The sequence below is a fragment of the Poecilia reticulata genome, chromosome 1 (genome assembly GCF_904066995.2).
Source record: "Poecilia reticulata chromosome 1, P_reticulata-male-v2, whole genome shotgun sequence".
Classification (NCBI taxonomy): Eukaryota; Metazoa; Chordata; class Actinopteri; order Cyprinodontiformes; family Poeciliidae; genus Poecilia; species Poecilia reticulata.
In genome coordinates this window covers 12864175-12889490 of record NC_088830.1, presented here as the reverse complement: position 1 = coordinate 12889490, position 25316 = coordinate 12864175, and the positions used below count along the sequence as shown (strand labels likewise).

The following is a 25316-nucleotide window of genomic DNA, read 5'->3' as shown; positions in this document are numbered from 1 at the left end:
TAACTCCTGTAAGACGAGTTAACTTTTTTTGTTTACGTCATCAGGTTGCTGGGGTTACAAGTTGAATACGGAAGTGGCCCTCATGGAAACATGGCCGTGCAAAACTGGATCGATGTCCTGAAATCTTCGCAGAAAACGGCTTTGATACAGGACGGTAAGCATTACATAACATATTATCACCAGAATTTATTTTGTCTCGTAGACGCTATGAGTTAATTTCTTTAAAGTAAGCTGGTAGCTACCTGTGTAGTTCGTGTTACTAGGCAACGAACTCGTTTTACAAATGAGTGGAAACCGCACATACTTAATAAGTATGAGGTTTTCCATGGGAATAGGAAATAATACACACAAAATAGAATATGTTTATCAGTGTAAATTAACCAGAGGTACCTCAAAATTAATCTATCTCAATGCCACTTTTGCTTATCACGTATGAAATCCGTTATTAGTCAGACAAAAGTGTACTTAAACATATTGTTGAAATGGAAAATGAAAAGGTGCACAGAAATATTCTACACAATTTTCATATTACATTAGACCAACAGAAATGCAGTTTTAACACAGAAATGTTGTTATGGTCTTCACAAATACTACTGACTTGACAGTTGTCTATCAAGCAGTCATTGGTTAGTATTTGGTTCAATACTTTTCAGTTAATAAAAGTAAATAAATAAATACATTAAATTATATATTTAAAAAAAAAACATTAAAAAAAAATCCAAATCACAATCTGGCCACAAGAGTGCAGTATAGAGTCGTGTTAAAGACCTACATACCTTTACTGGACAGGTAAACCCAACATTATTCATTCCCCTGACAGATTTAGGTTTAGGACTATTTTCATTCAACCAAGAAGTTTGTTCTTGGTAGGAAATCAGACATGTATATATCAGTGGATAATACAACTAAGAAAAATGATTAATGAAAAGCAAAATGAAAAATATATATATTTATATACAACAAGCCATCAAACTCAATAGCTTTTGGTGCATTTTCACTGGAAATTTGACAGCAATTTCATTTTATTGAACATTTCCAGCCCTTTAAGATCGGTAAGCCTCTGTCCCACAACTCTAATCTTTATTTTTTTTTTCCCCAAAGATTCTTTATCAGATTCAAGTTTGGCTTAGTCAGTCCAAAACTTGTAATTTACATTACTTTCAATCTTAAGAATCATGTTGGTAAAAATTTAGATATTACATTTAACCTAAATCTGCCAGTAATGTGAATAATTTTGGGCTTCTCTGTACAATTGCAGGTAAATGTTTGTTGGTATTTTTAGACTAACCCCGGATTTTTAATTCTTTGATCATAAATAACAATCTATTCATTCAGAATTGCTATTTGATAAAAAAAAAATCTTAACAATTTTGATTCGTACTGTTTTTATTTTTGTGTACAGTGGAATTGTTCATTTGTTTCTATATTTGACCTTCAGGGAAAAGGAAGATCCATTACCTCTTCACAGATGGAAAAGAAATGGCTGAAGAGTACGACTTGAAAACAGATGAACTCATCTGTAAGCAGCTGATTTTCTGCTCGACACATCTGCAGATTAATAACGCATGGTGTCTGTAATATTTCATTGTGTTTTACTAAAACACTGCGTGTTACAGCTAGAAAGTGGCGGCAGAAAAGCACGCTGGGAGTTCAGGGTGTGTGGCAGGTAGAAGTCGGGGAGCCAGTAAACGTACCTGCAGCTCTTCACTCCGATGTCATTAAAGAAAACTGCTCCAATGTGGGTTTTTTATTATTTATGTATCCAATACATTTAAACCATAAGTTCTTTAAAATGAATGCCTTTTTTTTAAATTCTATTTTGTCTCTTCAGCCGGTGTTTATGCGCAAAGACACAAAAACCAGCTTTCAGTGGCGAATCCGTAACCTTCCCTATGCCAAGGATGTCTTCAGCGTTTCCATGGAGCCGTCTGAGAGATGCATCATCATAAAGACCACAAATAAAAAGTACATTTGCTCAAAACCAGTGGCATTTTCCTGAGCACCTTCTTGTTCTTGTAAAGTGTGCTTACTGGGATTCAGTTCTTATGCCTAAAGTATAGATGGCACTGTTTGCAATACATCCATTAGTTCTATGGCTACGTTATGCCATCTTCTTCATGTCTTCCCAGGTATTATAAGAAGTTCAGTGTTCCTGATCTGGATCGAAGCCATCTGCCACTTGACGGCTCTGCACTCAGTTACACGCATGCCAACAACACTTTAATAGTCAGTGTAAGTCACACACACTCTAATGATTATTTTATGGGGGTTTTTTTCCCTCTAATGTTGACCATTTTAACAATTAAAAAAAGACGATTAAATGCAGAGTGCTAGATCTGTTTTATTCTGTCTCTCCAAAAAAAAATTTATTTTATCAGTACTAAAAAAAAAAAAAAAAAAGTTTTTCAATTGTGTCTCCGTCTGTTCCTTTTACAATTCTAAATTGCATTCATATAAAAAAAAAGGGTCTATATATGTGTGTCTCAAAGTAATTCTAGGTTGACCGTTTCCTTTCTTCTCGCTTGTCCAGTACCAGAAACCCAAAGAGATTTTAGCTCTGGAGCAGGAGCTGCTGAAGGAAGTGAAGAAACTGAAGGGGACCGGTGAAGGGGACGTCGACTGTACAACCCAGTGAATTCTGAGTATGATGAAAAGAAAATGATAGAGGGCTGCGTTTCAGGCAGCGCCTCCGATTGTCATGTCCCTCCTCACCCGCAAGCTTGTTTTTAAGCTTTTTGTTTGCATCCTCAGTGCCTTGTCTCTGGGCTAGTGCTTTCAGTTTTGATGGTTAATTATTCAATCTGATGTAGACAGTATTAATAAAAAAAAAAAAACAACACCACACATGCATTTCTAAAACCTTGATTTAAGAACTTTGCAAGTTCATTCATTTTCTCGGTTCCCTAAAGATGTATTTATTGTTTTACTGCACTTCATTTGAAGGTGTTTTCTTTTTTCCGGCGGGGGGTGGTAGGAGGGTCACATAACCTACCACTCTGCTTTCACTGATGTCCTTGTAAAACACTCCGGACACACAATGCTTTATGCTTGTTCGTTCAGAGGTCACGGTTACGACGACGTCTCATTTGTGTTAAATGAATTCCCTCATGTTGTTTGCACGCCGTTGGCCACCCTGAAAGCCATCGCGCAGGCTTGTTTCACCGTTTCCTGTCACAACACACGTCGGTTGAAATGCTGCGGAAACTATAAACGGATTCGACTTTAGGAATAAATTCAAATCGGTGAAATTATATTTCCAGTTGCCTTGCACTGCCCTTTTGATAAAATAAATATAAAATGAAAGTTTTTGTCTCTTTCTTTTAAAAGAAAAAAGTACAATAGGAAAAAAAAAAAGACAAATTGGTGTTTTTTTCCCCGCTGCATATTAAAGAAATACAATCAGTTTGACTGAAATGCTTAAACAGTGTAACAGTATAAAAAAAAAAGCGGTAGTGCTGTTTAAACGGGACAATGGCACTTAAATATAGATTGTTTCAACCTTGTGATTCCTTGCATTTTTCGCCGCTTGTCCAAACCCAGAAAGCAAGTGCAAAAAGCAGAGACAAAACCACAGGTCCTCTCTCACCATTGTGCTTTGTCTTCTTCCAGATGGAACGGACAGGACACAAGAAAACGTTTAAACCAGCCAGTCTTGTTGTTTTGGGAATTCTGTTGGGGAAGGAACTTTTGTTTTTTTCTTCTTCTTCTTCGCCAAACCCTGAAGTGACAAAACAGCATTTGATCACATTTCATCAGGGGACGATTCAGCTTCTTTTTTTTTTTTTTAATATTGAGTTGAAATAAATAGTCTGCCACACAGAATACCACTTAAATAGGTTATAGTTTGTGGTTGTAAGTAGACAGAAAGTGGGGAAAAAAGTCCATGGTCCTGCACCAGGAGGCACAAACTTAACGAATTTGACATCCAGCTCATGCTTGGTGAGAGAAGCCCAACTCCTCTGTTTAGGGTCTTCCTCTCCCCTGTCATTTGGCCTTTGACGGTCATGCTCAACTGCTTCTGGGAAGAGGGTTTCTTTCTTGCCTCCCTTTCATTCCCGAATGCCTCTTCCCAGCCATTCCCCCTCTTTCAGTTGATGCCACATTTTGCCACACAGGCCCTGGTGCTTCCCCCCCCTCCTCCCCTGCCTCCCCTCAGCTTCCTCTCCACCACCCCTCCCCCTGTGTGACTGGCTTCTTTTTGATAACTGACCCCTCCTCGTGTTATTATTCGAACCCACTATTGTATAACATGCCCTTTTATATGAGGTCCCACAAAGGGCCCATTTGATCAGAGGGTTACGGTGTGCGATCGTGAGAAATGCAACTACATGGTGGTAACCTTTGTTTGAGCCAAAATGGTGGGCTGACCTCATCGCTTTTAATGCATAGCTCAGACCATTCAGGCCCAAGTCTCACTTGCTGAGCACATTGAATTCAGTAGCCTGTCACAGATATTGCCCCTCAGTTATCTAGGTTTTCAGCTTGAAGAAGACGAAGAAAAAAAACAAAAAAAAACAAAACTTTTTTTCCTTTTTGGGGGCGTGGAGGGGGCTGGTTGGTATGCTAGCTTCTAGTTTGGAAAACAACCACAAGAGAGCACACAAGCAGCTTACGAAACTCTTTAGTGGTTTTAATATACACTCTACAATAAATATATCCATCATTTGATGTAATTTACATTTTTACAGTAAAAATATATCCGTATACGTAGAAAAACAAAACGGGTTACAAAATTCTCAGAGAGAGCACGTCGACTGAGAGACGCTGTAACCACAGATAGCTGCCACGTCTAGCTTCACTTTTTAACATTCTTTTCAACGCTGAGCTGGCTAACGTCTAACCCTTTATGAGATTTCTTTTTTTTTTTTTTTTTGAGCTCTCCAGTTCGTAAAATGCCCTGATTTAATAGCCAAAGATAGGGGGGAAATCTCGCTACAGTCTGTAAATAACTAGCAGATTAGATAGTTTACATAAAACCCAGTAACCAAGAAGTACGTAAGAAGTCCAGAAATGAGGCAAATAAAAAAAAAAAAAAAGTATCTGGGCACTTGAGTTCACACTATGCTTTCTCTTGAAGTGGTTCTTCTGTGTTGTTCCTCTTCAGTGGTTTCGGTCCTCAGCGTCCCCCAGAGCGCTGGTGATGGGAATGTTTAGTCCGCCTGCTGAGAGGCTGCACGGGGACGGGCAGAGGGAGGACGTCAAACGGCCTCCTGTCGCTCAGCAAGTGGCCCCTCGGTAGACGCTTCATGAAGTGGGCCTCCCTCTGGTGCTGCTTGGTCTTCGAGGCCTTCCTCGGGCGGCCCTTGCGCGTGAAGGCCATGTACCAGCCCTCGTACTTGGCGTTCTGCAGGGCTGTGTAGTTATTCTCCAGGACGATCTCGGTGAAGATGCAGTCCTTGCCTCGTCCTTTTCGCTGGGGAGGAAAGAAAAAAAGCTTGAGCTTTTTTGTTTTTTTTAGGGAGATCTGAAACGTCATCTTTTTTGCTTCCGCACGCTTTCGCTGGCTGGTTTTACGTGCATCCCAGCGGCGTGTAAAGAGCCACAGTAAACGAAAAGCATTCAACGTGTCGCTTCATTAAGACCGAGCCACCTTGCCAATCAGCTTCCCTCTCTTGTTCATGCATATGTAGTATCCCGTCTTCACCCCTTTGATCCGAACGCGACTCCCAAAGGAATCCGTCTCCACTTCCAGCTTAGCTGCACAGACAAAAACAAGATGACAAGATGAGCGTGATACAAATGAAGCAGATTGTTAAAATGATGCTGCTCAGCCCAAGTTGTTAAAACGACATGAATCCCCTCTTTATCTGCCGTGATCCAGCAGCCCGCCTTTAACGAGCAGCATCAAGGGCTTCCAAAATAGCATCAAATGACAGCGATTTCACATGGCCTTGGCTGATGCCGAGGGCCCGTCAGGCTCTGTGCTCTGTGGGCCGGCTCAGACGGGGATAGAGGACAGTGAGAAATACTGTGGTTAGAGGGACACAACCACAAGCAGCGGTGCAGCGGTCTGGGTTTATGGGAGCGACTCCCACCCAGAGGGTGCAGCCGAAACGAGCGGGGCTGACCTCTCTCTCTCTCTCTGAGCCTGAGGAAGGCTTAAAAAGTACACGAAGGAGACAAGTGAAGAGGAAGATGCAAACTTTAACCAGTGCTTATAAATCGATTCATGCATTGACTTGCAAGGCAATGAAAATTACCCATAAAGTCGAAGTGGGTAGGAGAGAGCAGGTGGGAGGATGGAGGAGCGGAGATGGGTGGGAGCAGAGCCAGGCCAGGGTTTCTGTTAGACCCTGTGTGGAATTTAATGAGGGACCAACCCGCTGTTAAAATCATGCTTAGCCTTGCATGATCTTTTGTACCTTTTTCAAATATATATATTTTTTTCTCTGAACTATTTGAGCTGGCAGTCAACACTTTGATCCAGACTCAAAAAAACAAAAAAAAGTCAAAAAGGAGGGGTCAAGTTTAATTGATCTGATCTTATTGATGAATCGCAAATTAAGACTTGTTGTTTACAGCATGCAGGAAACCTGACCTCAGATCAGACACAAGCTTTAAAAATAATTCAGTTACATTAGCAGTGTCACTTATTTATTTTTTACAATAAGGCTCCCACATGCAGTGCTGTCAAATGAAAAATTATTCATAAACTATTAATGAGCATTAATGGTATATTAGTTACATTTTTTTTTAAATGTCACCAATGTCTTATATTTAGACATCAAATGCTGAGATGTCCTTTAACTGTACTTTCCTGTTACTTTTCAACTTTTCATGATCTACAGTTTGTATTAAACAAGTTTGAGTAAGTAGTTTATAAACACATCAAAGTAGCAGATTGGGAAAAAAAACCCCAACATTTTAAAAATGTGTGAAATGGTGAAGCAAAATGATAATTAAATAACTGTTTATGACTGTAATATTAACACACTGGGCTAGGAAAGGTAGCCTTAAAGCATCTGTAAAAGTATAGCGGTAATAGAAGATAAGACGACATGTTTTAGGCTTTGCAATAAAAAAATAAAATAAAAAGTTTTCTCTCCTGTATTTAACAGGAGAGTCCAGTTAAATACTCTCCCCTCCCCCCCATGGGCAACATTTGTCTCTTCTCTGGCTTTTCGCTGATGCGCTCTAGCCGCTTCTTAATGGTTTATGAGCTGTATTCATCATAATTAACAATTTGTTCTGTAATTATTTGTTAACCATCTTAGGTGTGCCCTGTTGTATAACAGTATCATAAAATGTTGTTCTAAAGTAGTAAAGAAAATTGTCTTAAATATGGGTGAAACTAATGAGTTGTTTCTTCTACTGTTTAAGCCTCCAAGTGAGAAAAAAACAAACACAAAGAATGTTTATTGCTTTAAATAATTTCTAAAATAAAATGTATCATTCTAGAAAATGAAAAGATTCTTCTTTATTCCGCAAATCTAAAATTATTGGGACAATTTTATGCAAACCATATTAATTATCAATATGGCTACAGTCATAATTGTTTGACATTCATAACGATGAGTAATGTGAAAATTCAAAAGCTCTTGGAGGCCCCCTGTTGGCCTGGGGGCAAAAAGCAGGAGCTCAGTTTGCTTATGTCTCAGACCTGCTCTACCTAATAAAAAAAAAAAAAGAAAGAATAACTCAGCTGACTTCAAGAACAAATCTTCATTTTAGGATTAACACAGTTTGCCCATAAAGAGAGGACTTTCATTCATTAATTTATTGCAACTCTTAATTTGGGCACTATCAGTTGCTGTTTAATCACAGACTGTCAAGAAAAACTACTAAGTTTTTATTGTTTACATTTTTTATTGGTTGAAAAGATGCCTCGCATTATGTTTACTCTAATGTACATTAATGATTCTTCTTTACGAAGCTGCATTAAAAAAATATATATATAATATTACCGGAGAGAATATTCACCTTACTTCTTCTGCCAAAAACAACAACAACAACAAAAAAAAAAAAACACATCACCGTGTTATTAAACTATAGGATTTATCAGCGCAAAGTTGATGTAACAATACACACATGTCGTCTGACTGCTCGTCATTATAAAGTGTTTCTTCCTACCGTGCACCGCGCCGTCGTCCCCGTTAGCATTGACCCGCTTGTTGGCCAGGACCTGGACGTGCTTCCCACTGGTTCGGCTGTACAGCTGGTAGGTTCGGGTCAGTCTGCGGCTCATGCGGTCCGACAGCCGGCTCTGTTCGGTGACGTGCTGCTTGAAATTAGGAGACGACTGCACAGTGTCCTACCGAGAAAATATGAAACATATCGCAGAATTATTATTATGCATTTATTTATTTTTTTTTATCCCGATAGCTGCATCACTCTTGCGGTCTAACATTGATTTATGGGTGGCCTGTTTTGGAGAAGCGTTCACTCTGATAGGCTGGTTTTTTTTTTTTTTTTTTTACCACCGATGATCTTTCACCTTTTCATGACTTCTTCTTATTCCCCCCCCCCCCCTCCCCCTCCCTGTGCTCTTTTCTTCTTTTTTTTCGCCCTCATCATTTCAACCGTCCTGCAGCCACATGTGTTTTAACAATTACCTTTTAGGCTGCAGCTTAACATTTTTCAAGATGTTTGAATAGTTGCCAACAGCCATAGCGCTCATAATAAAATGTTTTCATTGTTACTGCAGCCTGTTGAAGGGAGTTGCTACTTGCCGTTAAGTCATCGGCCAGGTATCTTTTTAGGTTTTACTCAAATTAATAACAACTTTATGCAGCATGATTTTTTTTAATTTTATTTATTTATTATTTATTTATTGAACTGGAAGTGGGAGTTACCTGTGCGTAAAAGCAAAGCGCCGCGAACTGGAGAAACCTGCGGCATAAACAGCAAATAAAATGAAAAATAAAATAACTGTTTTTGCACCAACGAAAAAGAAAAAAAAAAGCATGTTATAATCTGTTTGCGGCTCCAACACTTACAGATAACCTAACCTCGATGTTCTCAGCCTCATCCTGTAATAGTTCAAATATTGCTTCATGAATACTTCGCTGACTCGGCGTTGGATGCCCTCAGAAATAGCATTCCCGTAGATGGGTGCCTTCGGTTTAGTTCGAATCAACCTCCTTGTTGCGCACCGAAAGCCAAACCCATGACAATTAAGAGATCCAGAACTGTCAGGAGTCCCGACGCAGGTCCTCTCCGCAGTCAGGAGGGGAACGTCTGGAAGATTTAAAAGGCGCTGCGACGCTAATCCAAAAAGCGAAGTCTTGTGAAGAGCGTCGCTGTCACCCCAGCTCCTCCATCAAATCCTCTTTGACTCATTCAGTTGTTCAAACAATAAAACGGTTTTTTTGTTTTGTTTTGTTTGTTGTTGTTTTTTTGAAAGTAGAAATTAATCCCTCTTTATCGCTCTCGAAGAGTGACGATGGTTAGTTTCACGAACGGATTTCTGCGCGTCATGGAAGAGATGCTTTTTTCCCTCTGGAGTGTGCGGTCATTTGTGAGGAAAGATGATGCGCGCATCTCCTTAAAATGTGGCAAACAAAGTTGCCTCCGCTGTCAATCTATACGTGCGGATTGTAAAGTCCCTGCGTCCCCAAGTCTTCCACCCACACGCGTGTTCCTTCTTTTCTTCTTTTCTTTTTCTTCCCGCGGTCGCCTCCAGTCCACATACAGCATCTGTCTCACTCTACATTTAAATACTTTAACTTGCGGGAAAGTCAATATCCTCAGCGAGAGCAGGCGGAGCGTTCAGACTGGAGCCAAGATGAAACTGAATCCTTGTTAGGACGCTCAAGCCTGCAACGATCTGCGTGCGAATCCTTCACCGATTCATACGGAGGGACTCGTTCATCTGTACAGGTGCATCTCACTAAAAGTGGAGTGTGATCGAAAAGTGAATTCATTTCAGTAAGTCAATTTTAGAAAAAGTGAAACTCGTATATGGACGTGTTTCAAGCAGATTTATGTGTTTCAAGTTATTGTCTATGTTAACCTGAAAAACACAGGGAATTAGAATATTACATTAGTCCAATAAAATAATTATTTTAATCCAAAATGTCCTTCCAAATAACAATTATATATATATATATATATATATATATATATATATATATATATATATATATATATATATATATATATATATATATATACACATGTCCATGTACTGTATTTGGCCGGAGCTCTTGTCAGTGGAATTACTGCCTTAATGCAATGTAACATTGTGGCATTGTTGTGCCATTGGTGGCCGTTCAAGCACAGTGATAGAACCGTAATCAAAGCAGGTGTTAGTACTTTTGGCAGTGTGAGCAGGTCCTGCAGGAAAATACATTTAGTGACTCCATAAAGCTGGTCAGAAGAGGAAAGCCTGACGTGTTTCCTGGTAGCCGACTGCTCTGCCTTTACCTGATGAAACGCCGTGAACCAAAACCAGCCGATGACACGGCTGCTCAAGTCATCCGCTGGCTTCGGAAGCTTCCCACCGGACCTCGGACGACCTGGATTTTGTGCCTCTCCACTGTTTTTCCTTTAACACTTTCAAACCTCGATTTAGAAATAAAATGTGGCCGCTTTAGACTGCTGAGCATATGCAGTTCTTTTTCTCTTTAAGATGCTTCTGAGTTGATCTTGGGTTCATTAGTGGCTAACCATGAGGCCAATTAGTTTCTCAAGTTCTTTTTCTACGACACTTTTTCCTTCCTCTCAACTTTCTATGCATGGATGTCTATGAGCTGCCACGTGTTTAGCAACAACCTTTTATGGCTTATCTGCCTTGTGGAGGGTGCTGATGACTGTCTGCTGGACAAGTCAACAGTCTTTCTTGTCATTGTGTAGGCCGTATCTCTATCATGACATGGAAGGAGTTTGGTTCTGCTGTGTTACTTTTGTTTGAATTCCTTTTCTCTTTGGATTTATTTAGCATTTTAGTAGATCCTAGTGTCTACAAATGCTCTATTTAGATATCGGTGTCGTCCTTTGTTCATGTTACGTCACCTGTGCGTCTTGGTAATGGCCGTTTTGATCCATCAGCACTTAATTGCTTGGTTCATGCTTCTCAACGGCTTCAAGACTTTTGTATTAATTCGACTCACCTGATGCTGGTCCCATTGATCACCCTCCTCAGAATAAATATTCCTCTGCTCACTTGTCCCTTTGCCATATCCCTTCTATTGCAATGTTGTTCTTTTCCCCAGTGTTGCTCATCGGTTTCTTTTTATGCCTATGCATGACCTTTGGGTTCTTAATTTCAACCACAAAATATTTCAAACATGGCCGTAGCATGACTTTTCAGTTTTCTTGCATAATGCTTTTTCTTCATGAAAAACTGAGTTTCATCTAAAGTGACAGCATGTGAACACCTGACTTGTACCACCTTCTGTGTAAGGAATGTACTGATTTGAAATAAATTTGAAATAAATGATTGAAATATGTGAAGTTTTCAGTGGACATGCACATGGTAGACATGCAGTGAATCTAAGACGCATTCTGCTTTTTCTGTGTTTAAAGGCAGGTTAGATAAAAAAAAAAAACATAACCAGCCATTATTCCCAATCACATTAATCTCATTCAAGTCCAGAATCACAGAACACTTTGTTTTCTATCAGCACATGGAAAAATTCCCTGGCATGTACTTAAGAAAATCTACAGTTACATTAAGTTATTCCCTTACTGCAGGTTAGAGGTTGTTTGAGGGGGGAGGTCCCTCAGGATAGGACCCCAACATACTTTTTTTCATCCTACATATTTAAGTAATACGTATTCCATGTGAACACATGAAGCACAATGGTTTTCACATAACATCTTTTTTTTTCATCTTTTTTCACGCGATTACACATGCTCTCTCGCTCACAAACACCCCTCAACGACTGCTTTAGGCCTCGGGTTTGAGCCTGAAAACCTCGTCTGGGGCCTCAAGTGCTACTTTCGCAGCACGGCTTCATGCGATACATCATGCTGTTAAACCATAATTATTCTTCGTGGCAACAGAGGTGCAGGGTTTCCTTTAAGCGGACGATGACCGCTGCATGTTTGCACAACAACAATGCTGTAAATAACTGCCTGTCGGCGAGTAATTAATGCATTTCATGTACATGGCACCTTACAAAGATGTAAATCACAAACTTCTTTAATGAAAAAGAGAATAAATATTGAAGTGTAATTTAGAAGATAAAATTACAGTTCAATGATAAACATAATAAAATGAGAATATAAAGTGATATTAAACCAAATTTCAAAGAAAAGTACCTTCGAATTAAGAGTGTCTTCAAGACAGCTGGAGAGAGCGATCACTTTGGGTGTTTATGCTTTGGACTATGATTGGATTTGGTTTGTAGGCCTCCAGTTGGAGTGTGTCTTTGTCTTTGACAGTTAAGTTAAATAGGAAGGTGCTTGGCCTCGCATGCAGAGTCTCGAAAGTTAAAGTCAAGATTCTAACGTTAACTGTAAAATGAATCGGTAAGCCAATGTAAAGACATTAAAACAGGAGTGTCACAAGCTCTTCTGCTTCTTCCAGTTAAAGAGTCTCGCTCCGCAGCTCTGGATTAAACTGAAGGCGATCAAGTTTTTTTGTTTTTGTTGATGTATGTGAAAGTGCAAAAGGAAATAAGAAGAATGAATGTTTTCGCAACAAACTTATTTGTTTGGAAAGATGTTTTTTTGAATAGTGCACACAATTCAGGCTAGTAATTTGTAGCCTTCCTGTTTTCAGCTTGATTCGCTATTTCTTCTGCGCTCTGTCTGGACTTTCTCCCATTGAAATGGATTTCTCCGGTAGAATTTCAACCGAGCCAATCAGCGAACAGAAGCTGTGAATGATGGAGGTTGTTTTACAATTGCAGTCCGCCTGTAGTTTTAGCAATGGCAGCGGAGGAAGTGAACAAAGTCTGTGTTGGCCACACTTCCAAATATTGAATTAGCATCAACAGCCGCCTCATGTAGCTCGGCACTTCTTTCTTCACAGAGGATGGTTGCTTACAACGCAGGCAATTTCTGGTAAACTGTGTAGAGTTGAATTTGTGCATTACTTATGTCACAGCCAAACATTAGCCGTTGGGTAAAATGTAAAACTGTAACAGAGTCCACACCTCCAGGAAGCAGTCGTTTCTCCAACCCTTAAAGCTTTGGACATGGAGCTGGTTTCTACCAGGCCAGGAGCTTTGAGAAATCGACTGGTAAAAACATTAAAATTTCTTAAGTTTGACTAAATGGCAGAAGTCAAACGACCAATGTGTTGCCTGAATAGGGGTACATCTGTATATTCAGTATGAATGTAATTTGCAAAAAAGTGACATGAAATAATAAAACAATCTAAATTGCAGTGAAAAAGTGAGTCGAAAATAAAAATGATATGCACCACAAATCAGATCAACACACTTGTTCTGTGGAAATAATGCTTTTAGCTTACTGTTGCTTACTTTTGTACCGGGTCTAATGAGTAAAGAGGAATATTATATGCAACACTTTCCTTGAGGTCCACCCCTCCAATATTTTCCCTAAACAGACAAGTTACATAACAAGTACAGAAAACTAATATTGGGAAAACACAGTGGAAAGCTGAATGCAGTTATTGGTACACGATTCTGGAAATGTTTTTATCTTTTTTTAAAATCTCTTTCTCTTTCTCACTGTTTATTCAATGTCACATGCTGTTTTTATTTGAATTATGTAAAGCACTTTGAAATGCCTTGCTGCTGAAATGTGCTAAACAAATAAAATTTGATTGATTGATTGATTGATTCAAAATCCAAGAAATTATTTGCTGAGCACAAAAAAAGGCATTATTTCTGCTAAATAACCAAGAATGTGATGACACCAAAACATTTCTAGCAACATAAATGTCACAATATGCATTTTCTTCTTAATCAGGGCAAAAATGTCACAGCACAGATCTACAGACGCCAAGCCTTAAATGCGATTATTGTCCCTGTGACTCCGATTTGTAAAGCTTTATAAACGCAGGCTCTCACCCTCCATGTGTGAACATAATGGGAAACTGCTGCACGGAGGGGCAGTATAAGAGTAAATTACATTACATATATAATTATGAGAGTTTGTTCAACATCTTAGCTGTAAATCAGTCATTTTGGCCCATGCTGGAGACTTAAAGGGTGAAAATGGACTGGCTTATTAGTTCCAGCGGGACACTGCAACAAGTGAATTGGCCATATGGAACAGTTCAGCACTTTGTTTTAATCCTGTTTGAAGCAACAATTAAAATATCTTGAAATAAATTCCACGTGAACGCCATTAAACTTCAAAAGTGTATGCTTATCTGACTAAAAGCAAATTATGCAAAAAAATTAGGCAAAATAAACCTGGAAACTTTAGATTAGTCATCTCTTCAGAAACTGAACTGTTGCAGTTTCATATTAAATGTTTCAGACAGAATTTTCTGCTTTAGGGTTCGACCAACTGAGACTTGAGATAATATGACATTTATTGTTTTCTTAGCTGCATATTAAGTCAGACTATTTTATATGCCAGTGTAGGCTGCGCAAATTCTGCCTAACAGTTAGCAGGTGTGGCTATTTTTTAACGCATGAAAACTCCTGGTGCCTTTTGCTGACTTAAATCTCCGTCATTTCTCAGAACATTTTTAAAAGCGCTTATAAATATTCTGATAACTATTGTTACTCCAATTCCCAGACTTTTAATTCGCTGCCAGGAACCCACACATTTAGGTCAAGTGTAAAGAAAATCCTGAGCAGATTTTAAAATTCAGACGGTCACGATGATGTGATGTAGAGTTCAGACAGCCAATCTACATCATAATTGACTGACTCTCAGTCGGCCATCTTTGCCCCTAACATGCTCTTATTGCTAAACCAAACACCCAATCTTTTTTTAACAAGTCAACTCCAATTCTAAGCTATGACAGGACTTAAAAACAGCTGCACTTGTCCGTGTGGAGCTTAAAGTCAAACATTGTCAATGTCAGCGAGGTGTTTAGAAATTAAATATAGAAGCTTCAAGAAAGGACGCTGTACCATCTGCAGAGGCATGTCGTCGTTTAGTCAGTCCGGCGCCAACAGGGTCGCTCTTTCATGGAACGTGCAGGATTTAGAAATGTTGGCATTTAGGAAACTCCAGACTGCAGAGCTGTGCAACACCTACTGCTCTCTCTCCAGCATAAACATCGTGCCACAACTGGTGTCATCTTTTGTTCCTAAATTGATTGTTAATTATTATTTATAGTAGGGCTTCTTAAGGTTCCTGGATGATGAAGTGAATAATTTAACATTTTTTTATATCTCCGAAACGCTGAAGCATTTTTCTCCAATGTTCTGACAAGATATGTTCAAATACATGACGATTATGGTGCACTTCTGGGTTTTGAGGAGTGAAAGTCAGTTTCTTGTAAAAGAGTAAATAAAATATATTGGAATTTTTTGTTGGTTTTTATTTATACACATTCCTATATCTAATAACCTGGTGATTAGAGATTTACAGTAAAGACAGAGAGAGAGTGAGAAGGCTCTCTATGTCTGAGTCAATCATTGATTTGTTTCACAGTCTTGTGTCTACAATTAAATTAGTTAATTTCTTCAAAAATACAATATATGTATATATATTTTAAATGTTAATATCTGTACACAAATTAAAATCAGAACTGACTAAATTCAGTATCGTCAGAGATTTACAATATTGAAGACTGGCCAAAACATTTCCAGTCAGTCCATTTCCAGTTTAGATTGGACGTCAAGAAGGCAGGAACAACTCTAGATCAAATATTTAATCATCCTGGGAAAAAAGAAGCAACTTTACTGGAATAGTTATAAATATGCTGCACAAATACCAAATTGGAAAAAAATCTAATATACTGGATAAAACAGGCTCCGTTTCACACTTTTTTTTTTTTTTTTTTTACATGTGGATGATTGTAAGCTTTCATTTTGAGATTCAAAATCCATGTACTCGGTTGTTGAGTCTATTTACTTTAGCTATGTACTATAATCAGGTGACAAAAGCAGAAACTGACAAAGTTGTTTTTGTCTTCCGTATCGGTGCCCTTCTTATTTTACAAAGGGATTAAAAGTGCAGTAAAGTGGATTTGTTTGGAGAGCACTTGAACGACCTTTCATAAACTTTTCTTCACTGTATTCTACTGTACCTTAGTGCGATCCTGTTAATCAGCACCGACTTGACGCTAACAGGCTCTGACCCACATTAACACCTCGGTTTTTAAAACCAGCCTGGAAACATTTGGTCCTGCTCTGCACGCCCCGTGCAAATCCTCTGTTCAGCAGTCATCGACAACAGCCACTCATAATTTAGAAAAGCTTCAGTCTCTGCAAACGCAAGAGCGGCCTGTCAGGAGAGTTTAGTTAAAATTCTCCAGACTGAACATGAAAGGTTGCTGCTGAAACCTGATCAAAAGCTATCATTTTTTCCCCCCTCTTTGCTTTGTTACATACCTAACTGTCGGCCGCCTGGATCCTCCAGCGAGAAGCTTTTTGGCCGCCTCAAGAGAAGAGTTGAAACAGGACCAAGCTTTGCCCCAGATTTTTTCTTTTCTTTTCTATTAGCCTCCCAGTTTATCTCATTTGAATCCTAATTTGTTCATAAAGTCTTACATGTGACTATCGTTGAACACAAAAAGTCCCAGAAAAGACCACAGCTATTAGTTTCCCAGGTCAATGGAAATGGTGAATAAAAGTAAAAGAAAATAAGCAAATAGTAAGTTTGGGTGTGTTAGGCTGGGAGGAAAGAGTGTGATGGTGTAATTCACTCTGTGTCCTCTGCTAGTCCTTCTCTTTGCCCAAACCTCAGTGGCTTTTGAGAAGAAAATCTCTCCAACCACCTGTTGTAATTATGCACTGCTGCTTTGTTGCAACAACCTGAACCACATAATGGGCCTCAAACCGCATCACCTCGACAGCAATTTACCTTGAGCTGGCCCTGGAGCGTACTGGCTCACATCCAGAGCATCACAGAAAGTCACAGTTTGTTTCTAGCGCAGGAGGAAGTGGAAGACGGCTGCACCGATGAGCCTGAAACACTTCAGGTCTTTGACATAATGTTCACCCAGTTTTAAAACTTTGCCTCACTGTCATATCTAACAGACAAACAAACTCTTTTTTTTTTGTCCAATACATTTTCATAGCTGGTTTGGGAGTTGTAAGTAGTTGTCAATATTTCATGACCTACATTTAATATTTTCATTTTAGGAGAACAGTTGAGGATTGTTAATCTCATTTTATTTGCTCATCTTCTTTGCCCAAAAATAACTTATCGCCACAGCATGTAAATTTGAACCCTTTAAACATCTGTAAATGTTAGACAGATATAAAAAAGTAAGTTCCAATCTTTTAAAATAATGTTGTAACCATGGCATTCACAGTGATGCAGAAGTAAGCACTGCCATCTTGGATTAGGTCTGGAATCCCTGTCTGGAGAGAGGAATCATCCACTACCCTGTATGGATAAGCAGGAACAGACAATGAATGGATGTTTTGTTTATTAAAAAAATGAAAAGGTACAATTCTATTATGTTTGTTCCGCAACCGGTGGGTTGCCAGTTCGATCCCCACTCTGTCCACCTATGTTGTTGTGTCCATCGGCAAGACATTTCACCCGTCGTGTCTCCTGGTGACACCGGTGCATGGCAGACTCACCTCTGTCAGACTGCCACAAGGCGCCTGTGACTACTGTCCAAAAGCTTGCCACCATCAGTGTGTGAATGTGTGAGTGAAGGAGTGAATGACAGAATGTAAAGTGCCATTGACAGTTTTCCAGTTTGATGCTTCCATCACCACTGGTCTCCATGAATGGATAGTTTGGTAGTCAAGGCAACTTTCGCCAATGTCCTGCAAGAAGAGATCTTCTCTGCAGTAGAGATCTTGATTACAGCAGTAGAGATCTTATGTCCCCAAACTCTCTTGAGGTGATTAGAAAGCGTCTTGGTAGCAAGGCCCTGGTGGTGGATGAGATTCACCTGGACTTCCTTAAGGGGGTAGTTACCCTGGATTGGCAGATCTGAGTGGTGGTTGAGTGTTTTCCAATTGCAGCAGGATCACACTCCTAAGACACCCAGGTACGGTCTCGAAAGACCACTTGCCACTAAATACATCTTGCATTATTTAGTACCATGTGCTTTCCACTGATTGATCAGTAAAATTGTTGGTATAAAGTAGGTATGCCCTGAATGGTCACGAGTCACAAGGCTAACACATAAACAGATAAGCTGAATTGTTGTGTCTCACACTTTCAACCATGTCTCTCATCAGCCTAACATATTCTTTAGATGGGGGAGAAACCCAGAGAGAACCCAGAGAGAACCCTCGTCAGAACATTTCTGGTCAAGACTGGAACGCAGAGACTTCCTGCTGCGAGGAAGAGCCACCATGCTTCCCGCATTAGCAAAGCTCTGTTAGAGTCATCAACACCAGAATAGTTCAGGTAGAATTCTGACGGATTTTTATGACCGAATTGGGTTTTTGGTCAGCTCCCATGTACGAATATTGAGTATAAATATTGAGCACCATAAAGTATCCATGAGAAAAAGAGATAGTTAGTCCTTCAGTGAAATTAGCCAATAAACAAATTGGACTCCATTCCTCCATACCACGTTTTGTATTAAAATTTTGCCATCAAAATGACAGTTTTGGGAAGTAACTGTTTTAGTGATATACCATAGAAATGAGGCTGTATAAATGTGGGAAGGTGGAGAGGTTAGACGTCACCTGGAGCGCTCCAGTCGCACACACACTGGTGGTTAGCGAAGACTGTGTGTGGGTGGTGTCGCTCTGCCGGAGCCTGAGAAAATTGTAGCAGTGAGAAAAGCTGGAAAATCCAGCATTTCAAGCTGCATCTGAAGTACCTATTCGTGTTTGAGCGGCGATCTTGAATAAGTCTCTAACTGGATGAAATGACTGTCTGGGAATGACCTCGGTGTGTAGAAGTGATTAAGGGACGCAGTTTTGCATAACGACTTTGAGCACGGTGTTCCCAGTGACATTAAAGAAGTTCTGGTGAAGTTCTTAACCAGTTGTCAAGCACACGGACACTGTTTTTCAGTTTTTAGCTGATGTTTTATGTGGTCCAGCAATAACAGCATCACACACTCAGACTTATGGAACTTAAAAATATAAGTAATTTAGCTGGAAAACCAAAAAGCCCTGCAGTGGCTTCTCCATCAACATCTGGATGGAAAGATGTGTGTGTGAGAGAGAGAGCAGTTGTGTGCAGTAAAACAAAGCTGCAGCAGAAAGCTTGTCGTTAGCTCAGTCTGAGCAGGCTACCTTTTAGACATCTTAGATGTTTTCTGCTGAATTTAAAGCCTTACCCACCCTCTTCAGCGCAGTTTACTCTTGTAAACATGTAGAAAGTAGCATTGAAAATGCTCCAACAAAGTCAATAAGAGCGGACATTGTTAACGTCGTGGGGTTGGTGCCCAACATCAGGTAACCTCTTCACAGTTCCTCACCTGTCTGTTCGTTCTTACAAATCGTTGCGCTTTTTCTGTCACTTTGTTCAAACTCTGCTTTTTCAAGTTTATCTTCATTTTTCTGCTCATTCTAGTGTAATCCCTCCCCCCACTCTTTCTGTCTTTTTTATTTTTTTATTTCATGCGTTAGGCAGTGGACAGCCAGAGCAATGGCTTTACCAGACCTACCTGTAGGGCTGCTTAAGGCGGCTCTTTCATCTGGGCTCTGGAGAAAGAAGCCCCTGGCCCTAAAACAGCTGTGTGGAGCTGGGAGTGAGAGGACTGTGAAAAAAGGCAGAAAAGAAAGAAGGGAAATTCAGTGGTCTTCTGGGAATCCTGCCTCCGTATGCCTCTTTGCTCCTTCACCCCCCCTCCCTATTTTCTCTTTAAGTCCACCTTTCTCCGCCTCCTTCTTTCTTAATTTTTATGTTATCATCACTGCCCAACAAAAGATTTGATTAAACTATTTTAAGCCATTTTGATTCTGCCTTCTGGGTTCAATCTGTCCTTTGAGCAAATGAGATTATTCTTCGGGTATATGTTCCTGGTATTTGTTTCTCTCTGAACAAGCATATTTTACTGAAAAACTATGGAGAGCCATTTCAGCCAAAATTAAATAAATAAATAAATGGGTGAAATAAATAAAAAATGAGTAAAATAAATCAAAAAATGAATGAATGAAATAAAAAAATGGTTAAATAAATGATTTAGCTTTTTCATTAACCCAATTTTTCATGTATTTATTTTTCATATCAATTTCTCAATTTTCATTTATCTATTTTTCATTTACCCATTTTTCATTAATCTATTTTTCATTTAACCATTTTTTAATTTAGCTTTTTCATTAACCCAATTTTTCATTTATTTATTTTTCATATTATCAATTTCTCTTTTTCATTTATCTATTTTTTATTTATCCATGTGTTATTTATTTATTTCATGCGTTAGGCAGTGGACAGCCAGAGCAATGGCTTTACCAGACCTACCTGTAAGGCTGCTTAAGGCGGCTCTTTCATCTGGGCTCTGGAGAAAGAAGCCCCTGGCCCTAAAACAGCTGTGTGGAGCTGTTTTAATGAATTTAATGAAAAAATTACCCATTTTTCATTAATCTATTTTTCATTTAACCACTTTTTTCATTTATTTTTCAGATTATCAATTTCTCTTTTTCATTTGTCCATTTTTCATTTATCCCTTTATCTATTTACCCATTTTTCATTAATCTAGTTTTTAATTTAACCATTTTTCAATTTTCTTTTTCCATTAACCCGATTTTCTATTTCCCAGTTTCATTAATCAATTTCTCATATATCACTTTTTTGTTTACCCATTTTTCTTTTATCTATTTTTCATTTAACATTTGTTTGAAAAATTTTTAATTTTCCCATTTTCCAATTTCCCGTAATCATTTAGTATTTCTTTATTATCTTATTTATCATATTCTATTTCCCCGCAAAACTTAGAAAAAAATAAATGCAAATGAGGAGAGGCATGTCATCAGGCTACAACTTCCCCAATTGGTTGGTTAGCGTCAGACCCATACTTTGTTTCAAGAAAGATGGCGACCTACTAACGGGTTATCAATAAACTGAAGCTCATTAACTTCATTAGAAAATAGTGTTATTACTCCTGACTTTAGTTTTTGTGTGGCCGCTCAGACAGAACGTGTTTCAGTTGGCGGCTCTCATGGACTCAGAGCTTCACCGTCGGGAGTTTTTATAGTTTGGACAAAGTGGCCGCAGAAGTTGGCTTACGATTGAAGGTTCGGGACATCTTCGTAGCTACCAGCTGTGATCCAACTATAGGGAGCAACTTTACTGTACATCGTAAGTGAACTGCAATATCCAGAGGCAGCTCTATGGAGCTGCCTCTGGCAGCTGAAAGAATGCTGAAAGAATGAGAGTGGCAAGCCTTGGAGATCTTCGTCAGAGGCCATCTTTCAGACATGCACCGCTGCTGTCCGTCCAGGATCCTCCGGTTGCCCAGACGTTACACGGTAAGCTACCGCTGATGTTTGTTTTCCAACTAGTCATATTTAATCAATAGGGCTCAATTACGATCACGGAAGGTTTTGAGTTGATCTCGGCAGTAGGTGACAAACTGAACGCCTCCAGGATGTTGAAACCAGCACGTCCTCTGATCCAATACATCTTATTAAGGATAAAATCAACAAAACGTGTTCAAATGAATGGCCCAACAACATTAATAATCTCAGTAATTATTGTTTAATCAAAAAGGGAAATTGAAAAGTGGTTAAATGAAAAATAGATTAATGAAAAATGGGTAAATGGATAAATGAAAAATAGATTAATGAAAAACAGAAATTGAGAAATTAATAATATGAAAAATAAATTAAAAATTGGGTTAATGAAAAAGCTAAATTAAAAAATGGTGAAATGAAAAATAGATTAATGAAAAATGAGTAAATGAAAAATAGATAAATGAAAAAAGGGAAATTGAGAATTTGAAAAATAAATACATGAAAAATTATCGCAGATTTATTTGTTTAACAGTATTACTAGAAATACTTAAGTACCACATGTAATTTTGGGTACTTAAGTCCCAAATTATCCATGCATCTGATTGGATTAAGATTTGAATTTATTGTCATTAAACCAAGAAACATGTCATTCAAAAGATGACTAAAGCAGTGTAAAACAAGTGCCAGTTTAACAATTACTAATAAATTATCGATTTGTATGTCAAAAATTACCATCCCTAAGAAAATATTCATAGATCATCACAGCAATCAGAGCCTTCTTACAATTGATGATCGGATTTTTATCAGAAATAATTTTGATGAATTATGTCTGACACTGAGTTTTCTTGCCAACTGTACTTAATTGTACCAGTGGACATTTTGAACTGACATGTGAGAGATTAATTGAGAGAGAGAGAGAGAAAATGTGTGACTGGTATTGAGTTGATCATCTGTTCGGGTTGTTTTACCTTTGCTGTGGCTCTTTACAGCTGGTGTAGTTTCTGAACGTTCAATAAACGACAAACTTGGACTAATTACCTCGTTCTTTGTGAGTATATGTCATTTACAACAAACATCAAACACGGTAAATATGTTTCATTAAATATTTAACAAACAAATGGCTTCTACCGCGATAATTGTGTGAAATTAAATGAATTGTCTAATACAAAAAATAGTTTGGTGCTGTTGGGCCAAGAATCTAAGAGGCTTTTCCTTTATCAATTTTTTGCCTCTTTTTTAGTGGAAATATTGATGTTGATGAGATTTTCTCCAAAATAACTTTTTTAAACTTTTATAGCTCCACTGTTGAAAATCAGGCTCTAACATTCACAAATGACATTGAAATAAAATCCAGTCCAACATCTGGTTTGAGGTGATTCCTCTGGAACCTGTTGGAGGAAAAATATCCCAACTTCAGAAGATGTGCTTTTAACTTAACAGAGCTCTGTGGTTCCTCCTACCAGTATGAGAGTCAGGATGAGGAGGCGCCATGTTAGGAAGAGAAGTGGAAGCTGCAGGATCTTCAGAACAAACAGGTCATGATGCTGGGCTACTGATTATTCCTCTGTCTGGACCCAAGATCAATATAACCAGTTTAAAAGCAAAAAATTAATGGTTGTATGCCAGACATTGAAAACTGGGATGCACTTGTAGCGATTGAAAACAGGAAGTCAGAATCACTGGAATCAGGATAATTTTATTCCTGTTCAAAACAAGAACATTTTTACTCCAGCAGCTCCTGGGCTTCAACTTCCTCAGACACACCTCTCCTCAGCGCAGCTTGGCGCGAACTGACACAGAAATACATTAAACAAAACCAAAATTCTGAGGTTCATTAACATTAAAATAAATATATAGTCATACAAAACAATTAAAATAAAACCTAAACAGAAATAATCTATCCTATAATTACAATTCTCCACCATAACATAGAAATATGCTAAATACATTAATTTAACATCTAAATAAAATTTTAAACAACAGACATACCTGTTCAAAACAAGAACATTTTTACTCCAGCAACTCCTGGGCTTCAACTTCCTCACACACACCTTAACCAACCAAAAAAAACACACAAAATAATCACTTTGGCAAGGAAAACTTAATAGACGTTACAAACGTGGGAATTAAATGCCCAGTGAGTTGCTGCTCTAAACATAAAACAATTAAACAATAATATATATATATATATAAACTTATGAGTTTACAACATACTTTAGAACATTTTCAATATTTTAATATGCAAACATAAAAACGCTTACCTCTCCTCAGCTCAGCTTGGCGCGAACTGAGGAGGGCAGCGGGAACACACAGGATATAACGCAAAAACAGGAAGTAAGAAAATAAAAGCTTCCCCACCAAAATAAAATACAATTAAAAAACAAAGGAAAACAAGTGTTCATAGATGAGGATGGATTTTTACACACTAGGAACAAAAAAATAAAAGTAATATAAAACAGAAACAATATATAACAGACATGTCAATTCAAAGAACATTAATTTTGAGAAGGTTCATAAAGAAAATTAAATAAATATCTCTGCTACATTCCATGCCATGATGTTCAAAATTTAGGTCTCATGGCATCTCAAGGTGTCAACATTGCAGCCAGTGGGCTGAAGGACATACAGCTTTATTTTGTAGCAATTCAAGAGCAACCCAGCTTTCATATATATATATATATATATATATATATATATATATATATATATATATATATATATATATATATATATATGCATATGTATATATATAGTACCCCCAAGAATTTGAAACTACTTTCACCCCTGGTCATAACTGTATGTTATGGAGTACTGAAGCACTTATAACTGTAATAAGATTTTATTTTCCTGATTACGTCAATGTGTTTTTTTGTATGAAGGATAATAAAACAGTTAGCAGCATCTGTCATATAGAATGTAATAGCAATTCTGAGACAATCTACCAAAAATCCTCCATGAAAAAGTTTTAAAACAGCGTGATTCAAACTCGTTGCTTTTATAAGAATTAGATCAAACAATCTCTGTTTTGTCCAGCGTCTTAGAAGCCACTTAACAATGGGGAATTTAACAGTAAGTCAGCACTTTGGGATTTCTTTTTGAATATTCCTACAGCGCTGGTTCTTCTTGCAGTTTAAAGCATAGTTTAGAGGATGTAAAAAACTGATCCGTGAACTGCATCCTTCTTTTTTTCCCCCTCCATTTTTATCTTTCTTCCCCAAGAGAATCGGCAGACAGAAAGAGACTGCCAGACTTCAAAATGTCGAAGAACAGAGTAAGATGAAAAGAAGAGAGATGTGGGAGGGAGGGTGACTCGACTGGCTTGGTATGGCAGGTAGCAGAGCGAGGAAACAGAGAAAGGAAAGGCCGCTTTGAGGAACAGACGAAGAAGAAAGTCGGCAGAGGACGTGGCTGGTGTTGAGTGCTGTTGTGTTTGTTTAGTTCTCTTCAAAGGTAAGCCTAATTATTTTACCATGCTGGGCCTGCAGGGACTTCAGGATTCATGGGCTCCTTTCAGCTCCTATCTCCTCCGACTGAGGACTTAACCCTTCGTCTCCCACTGAGCACTGAAAGGGCCGGTCAAGCAATGTCATGTTCAGAGGAGCATAGGGGCCGTTAACTAAATACTTTAACTTTAAGAGCTATTTGGAAATGTTTACTTGTTCTTTGCACATGTAATGCTGTGAAAAAGTATTTGCACCTTGCACATTTTTTTCTGTTTTTGATTTTTATCACACTGTTTCAGATCATTTAACAAACATAACTTGAGGAAATTCAAAATGCAGTTGCAGTCATTGCTCAATAAACCTAACGACTGATTGTCTCCTTGATGGCAACAGCTGCCATCAAACAGTACTGATGATTGGTGGTCCTCTGGACTGAACCAATCGTATACAGGTACAGATCATTTACCATTTGCTGGCATTCTTTGGATTATTGTCTTGCTGCCTGACTCAA

General features: G+C 38.5%; 2 protein-coding genes across 3 annotated transcripts; one reads left to right on the top strand and one right to left on the bottom strand.

Moving 5' to 3' along the window:
• Positions 1 to 24: 24 nt before the first annotated feature.
• On the top strand, positions 25 to 2842 carry dpcd (deleted in primary ciliary dyskinesia homolog (mouse)). 2 transcript variants are annotated; one of them, XM_017304039.2, is made up of 6 exons: positions 25 to 154; positions 1439 to 1519; positions 1617 to 1738; positions 1832 to 1965; positions 2130 to 2232; positions 2531 to 2842. In XM_017304039.2, the coding sequence occupies exons 1-6, from the start codon at positions 91 to 93 to the stop codon at positions 2633 to 2635; spliced, it is 609 nt and encodes a 202-aa protein (XP_017159528.1). In that variant the 5' UTR covers positions 25 to 90; the 3' UTR covers positions 2636 to 2842. The 2 variants fall into 2 exon arrangements, with proteins under 2 accessions (XP_017159528.1, XP_081462627.1); XM_081606501.1 differs by having other exon boundaries at positions 1617 to 1965.
• A 1763-nt stretch (positions 2843 to 4605) lies between these two features.
• Positions 4606 to 9676, bottom strand: fgf8b (fibroblast growth factor 8b). The gene is made up of 5 exons (XM_008409721.3): positions 8937 to 9676; positions 8793 to 8829; positions 8071 to 8251; positions 5591 to 5697; positions 4606 to 5413 (listed from the first exon to the last, which is right to left on the bottom strand). Exons 1-5 carry the CDS (start codon positions 8993 to 8995, stop codon positions 5117 to 5119), a joined length of 681 nt encoding a protein of 226 aa, XP_008407943.1. The 5' UTR covers positions 8996 to 9676; the 3' UTR covers positions 4606 to 5116.
• Positions 9677 to 25316: the final 15640 nt, after the last annotated feature.

What these genes read in the sequence shown, in the direction of transcription:
- fgf8b (XM_008409721.3), bottom strand. Translation starts at nt 8,995, where the DNA reads ATGAAGCAATATTTGAACTATTACAGGATGAGGCTGAGAACATCGAGG. An exon ending in CGCTTTGCTTTTACGCACAG is followed by an intron (nt 8,252 to 8,792) that starts GTAACTCCCACT and finishes TTTTCTCGGTAG; the next exon opens with GACACTGTGCAGTCGTCTCC. An exon ending in GAGGGAAGCTGATTGGCAAG is followed by an intron (nt 5,414 to 5,590) that starts GTGGCTCGGTCT and finishes TTTCCTCCCCAG; the next exon opens with CGAAAAGGACGAGGCAAGGA.
- dpcd (XM_081606501.1), top strand. Translation starts at nt 91, where the DNA reads ATGGCCGTGCAAAACTGGATCGATGTCCTGAAATCTTCGCAGAAAACG. An exon ending in ATAAAGACCACAAATAAAAA is followed by an intron (nt 1,966 to 2,129) that starts GTACATTTGCTC and finishes ATGTCTTCCCAG; the next exon opens with GTATTATAAGAAGTTCAGTG. An exon ending in ACAACACTTTAATAGTCAGT is followed by an intron (nt 2,233 to 2,530) that starts GTAAGTCACACA and finishes TCGCTTGTCCAG; the next exon opens with TACCAGAAACCCAAAGAGAT.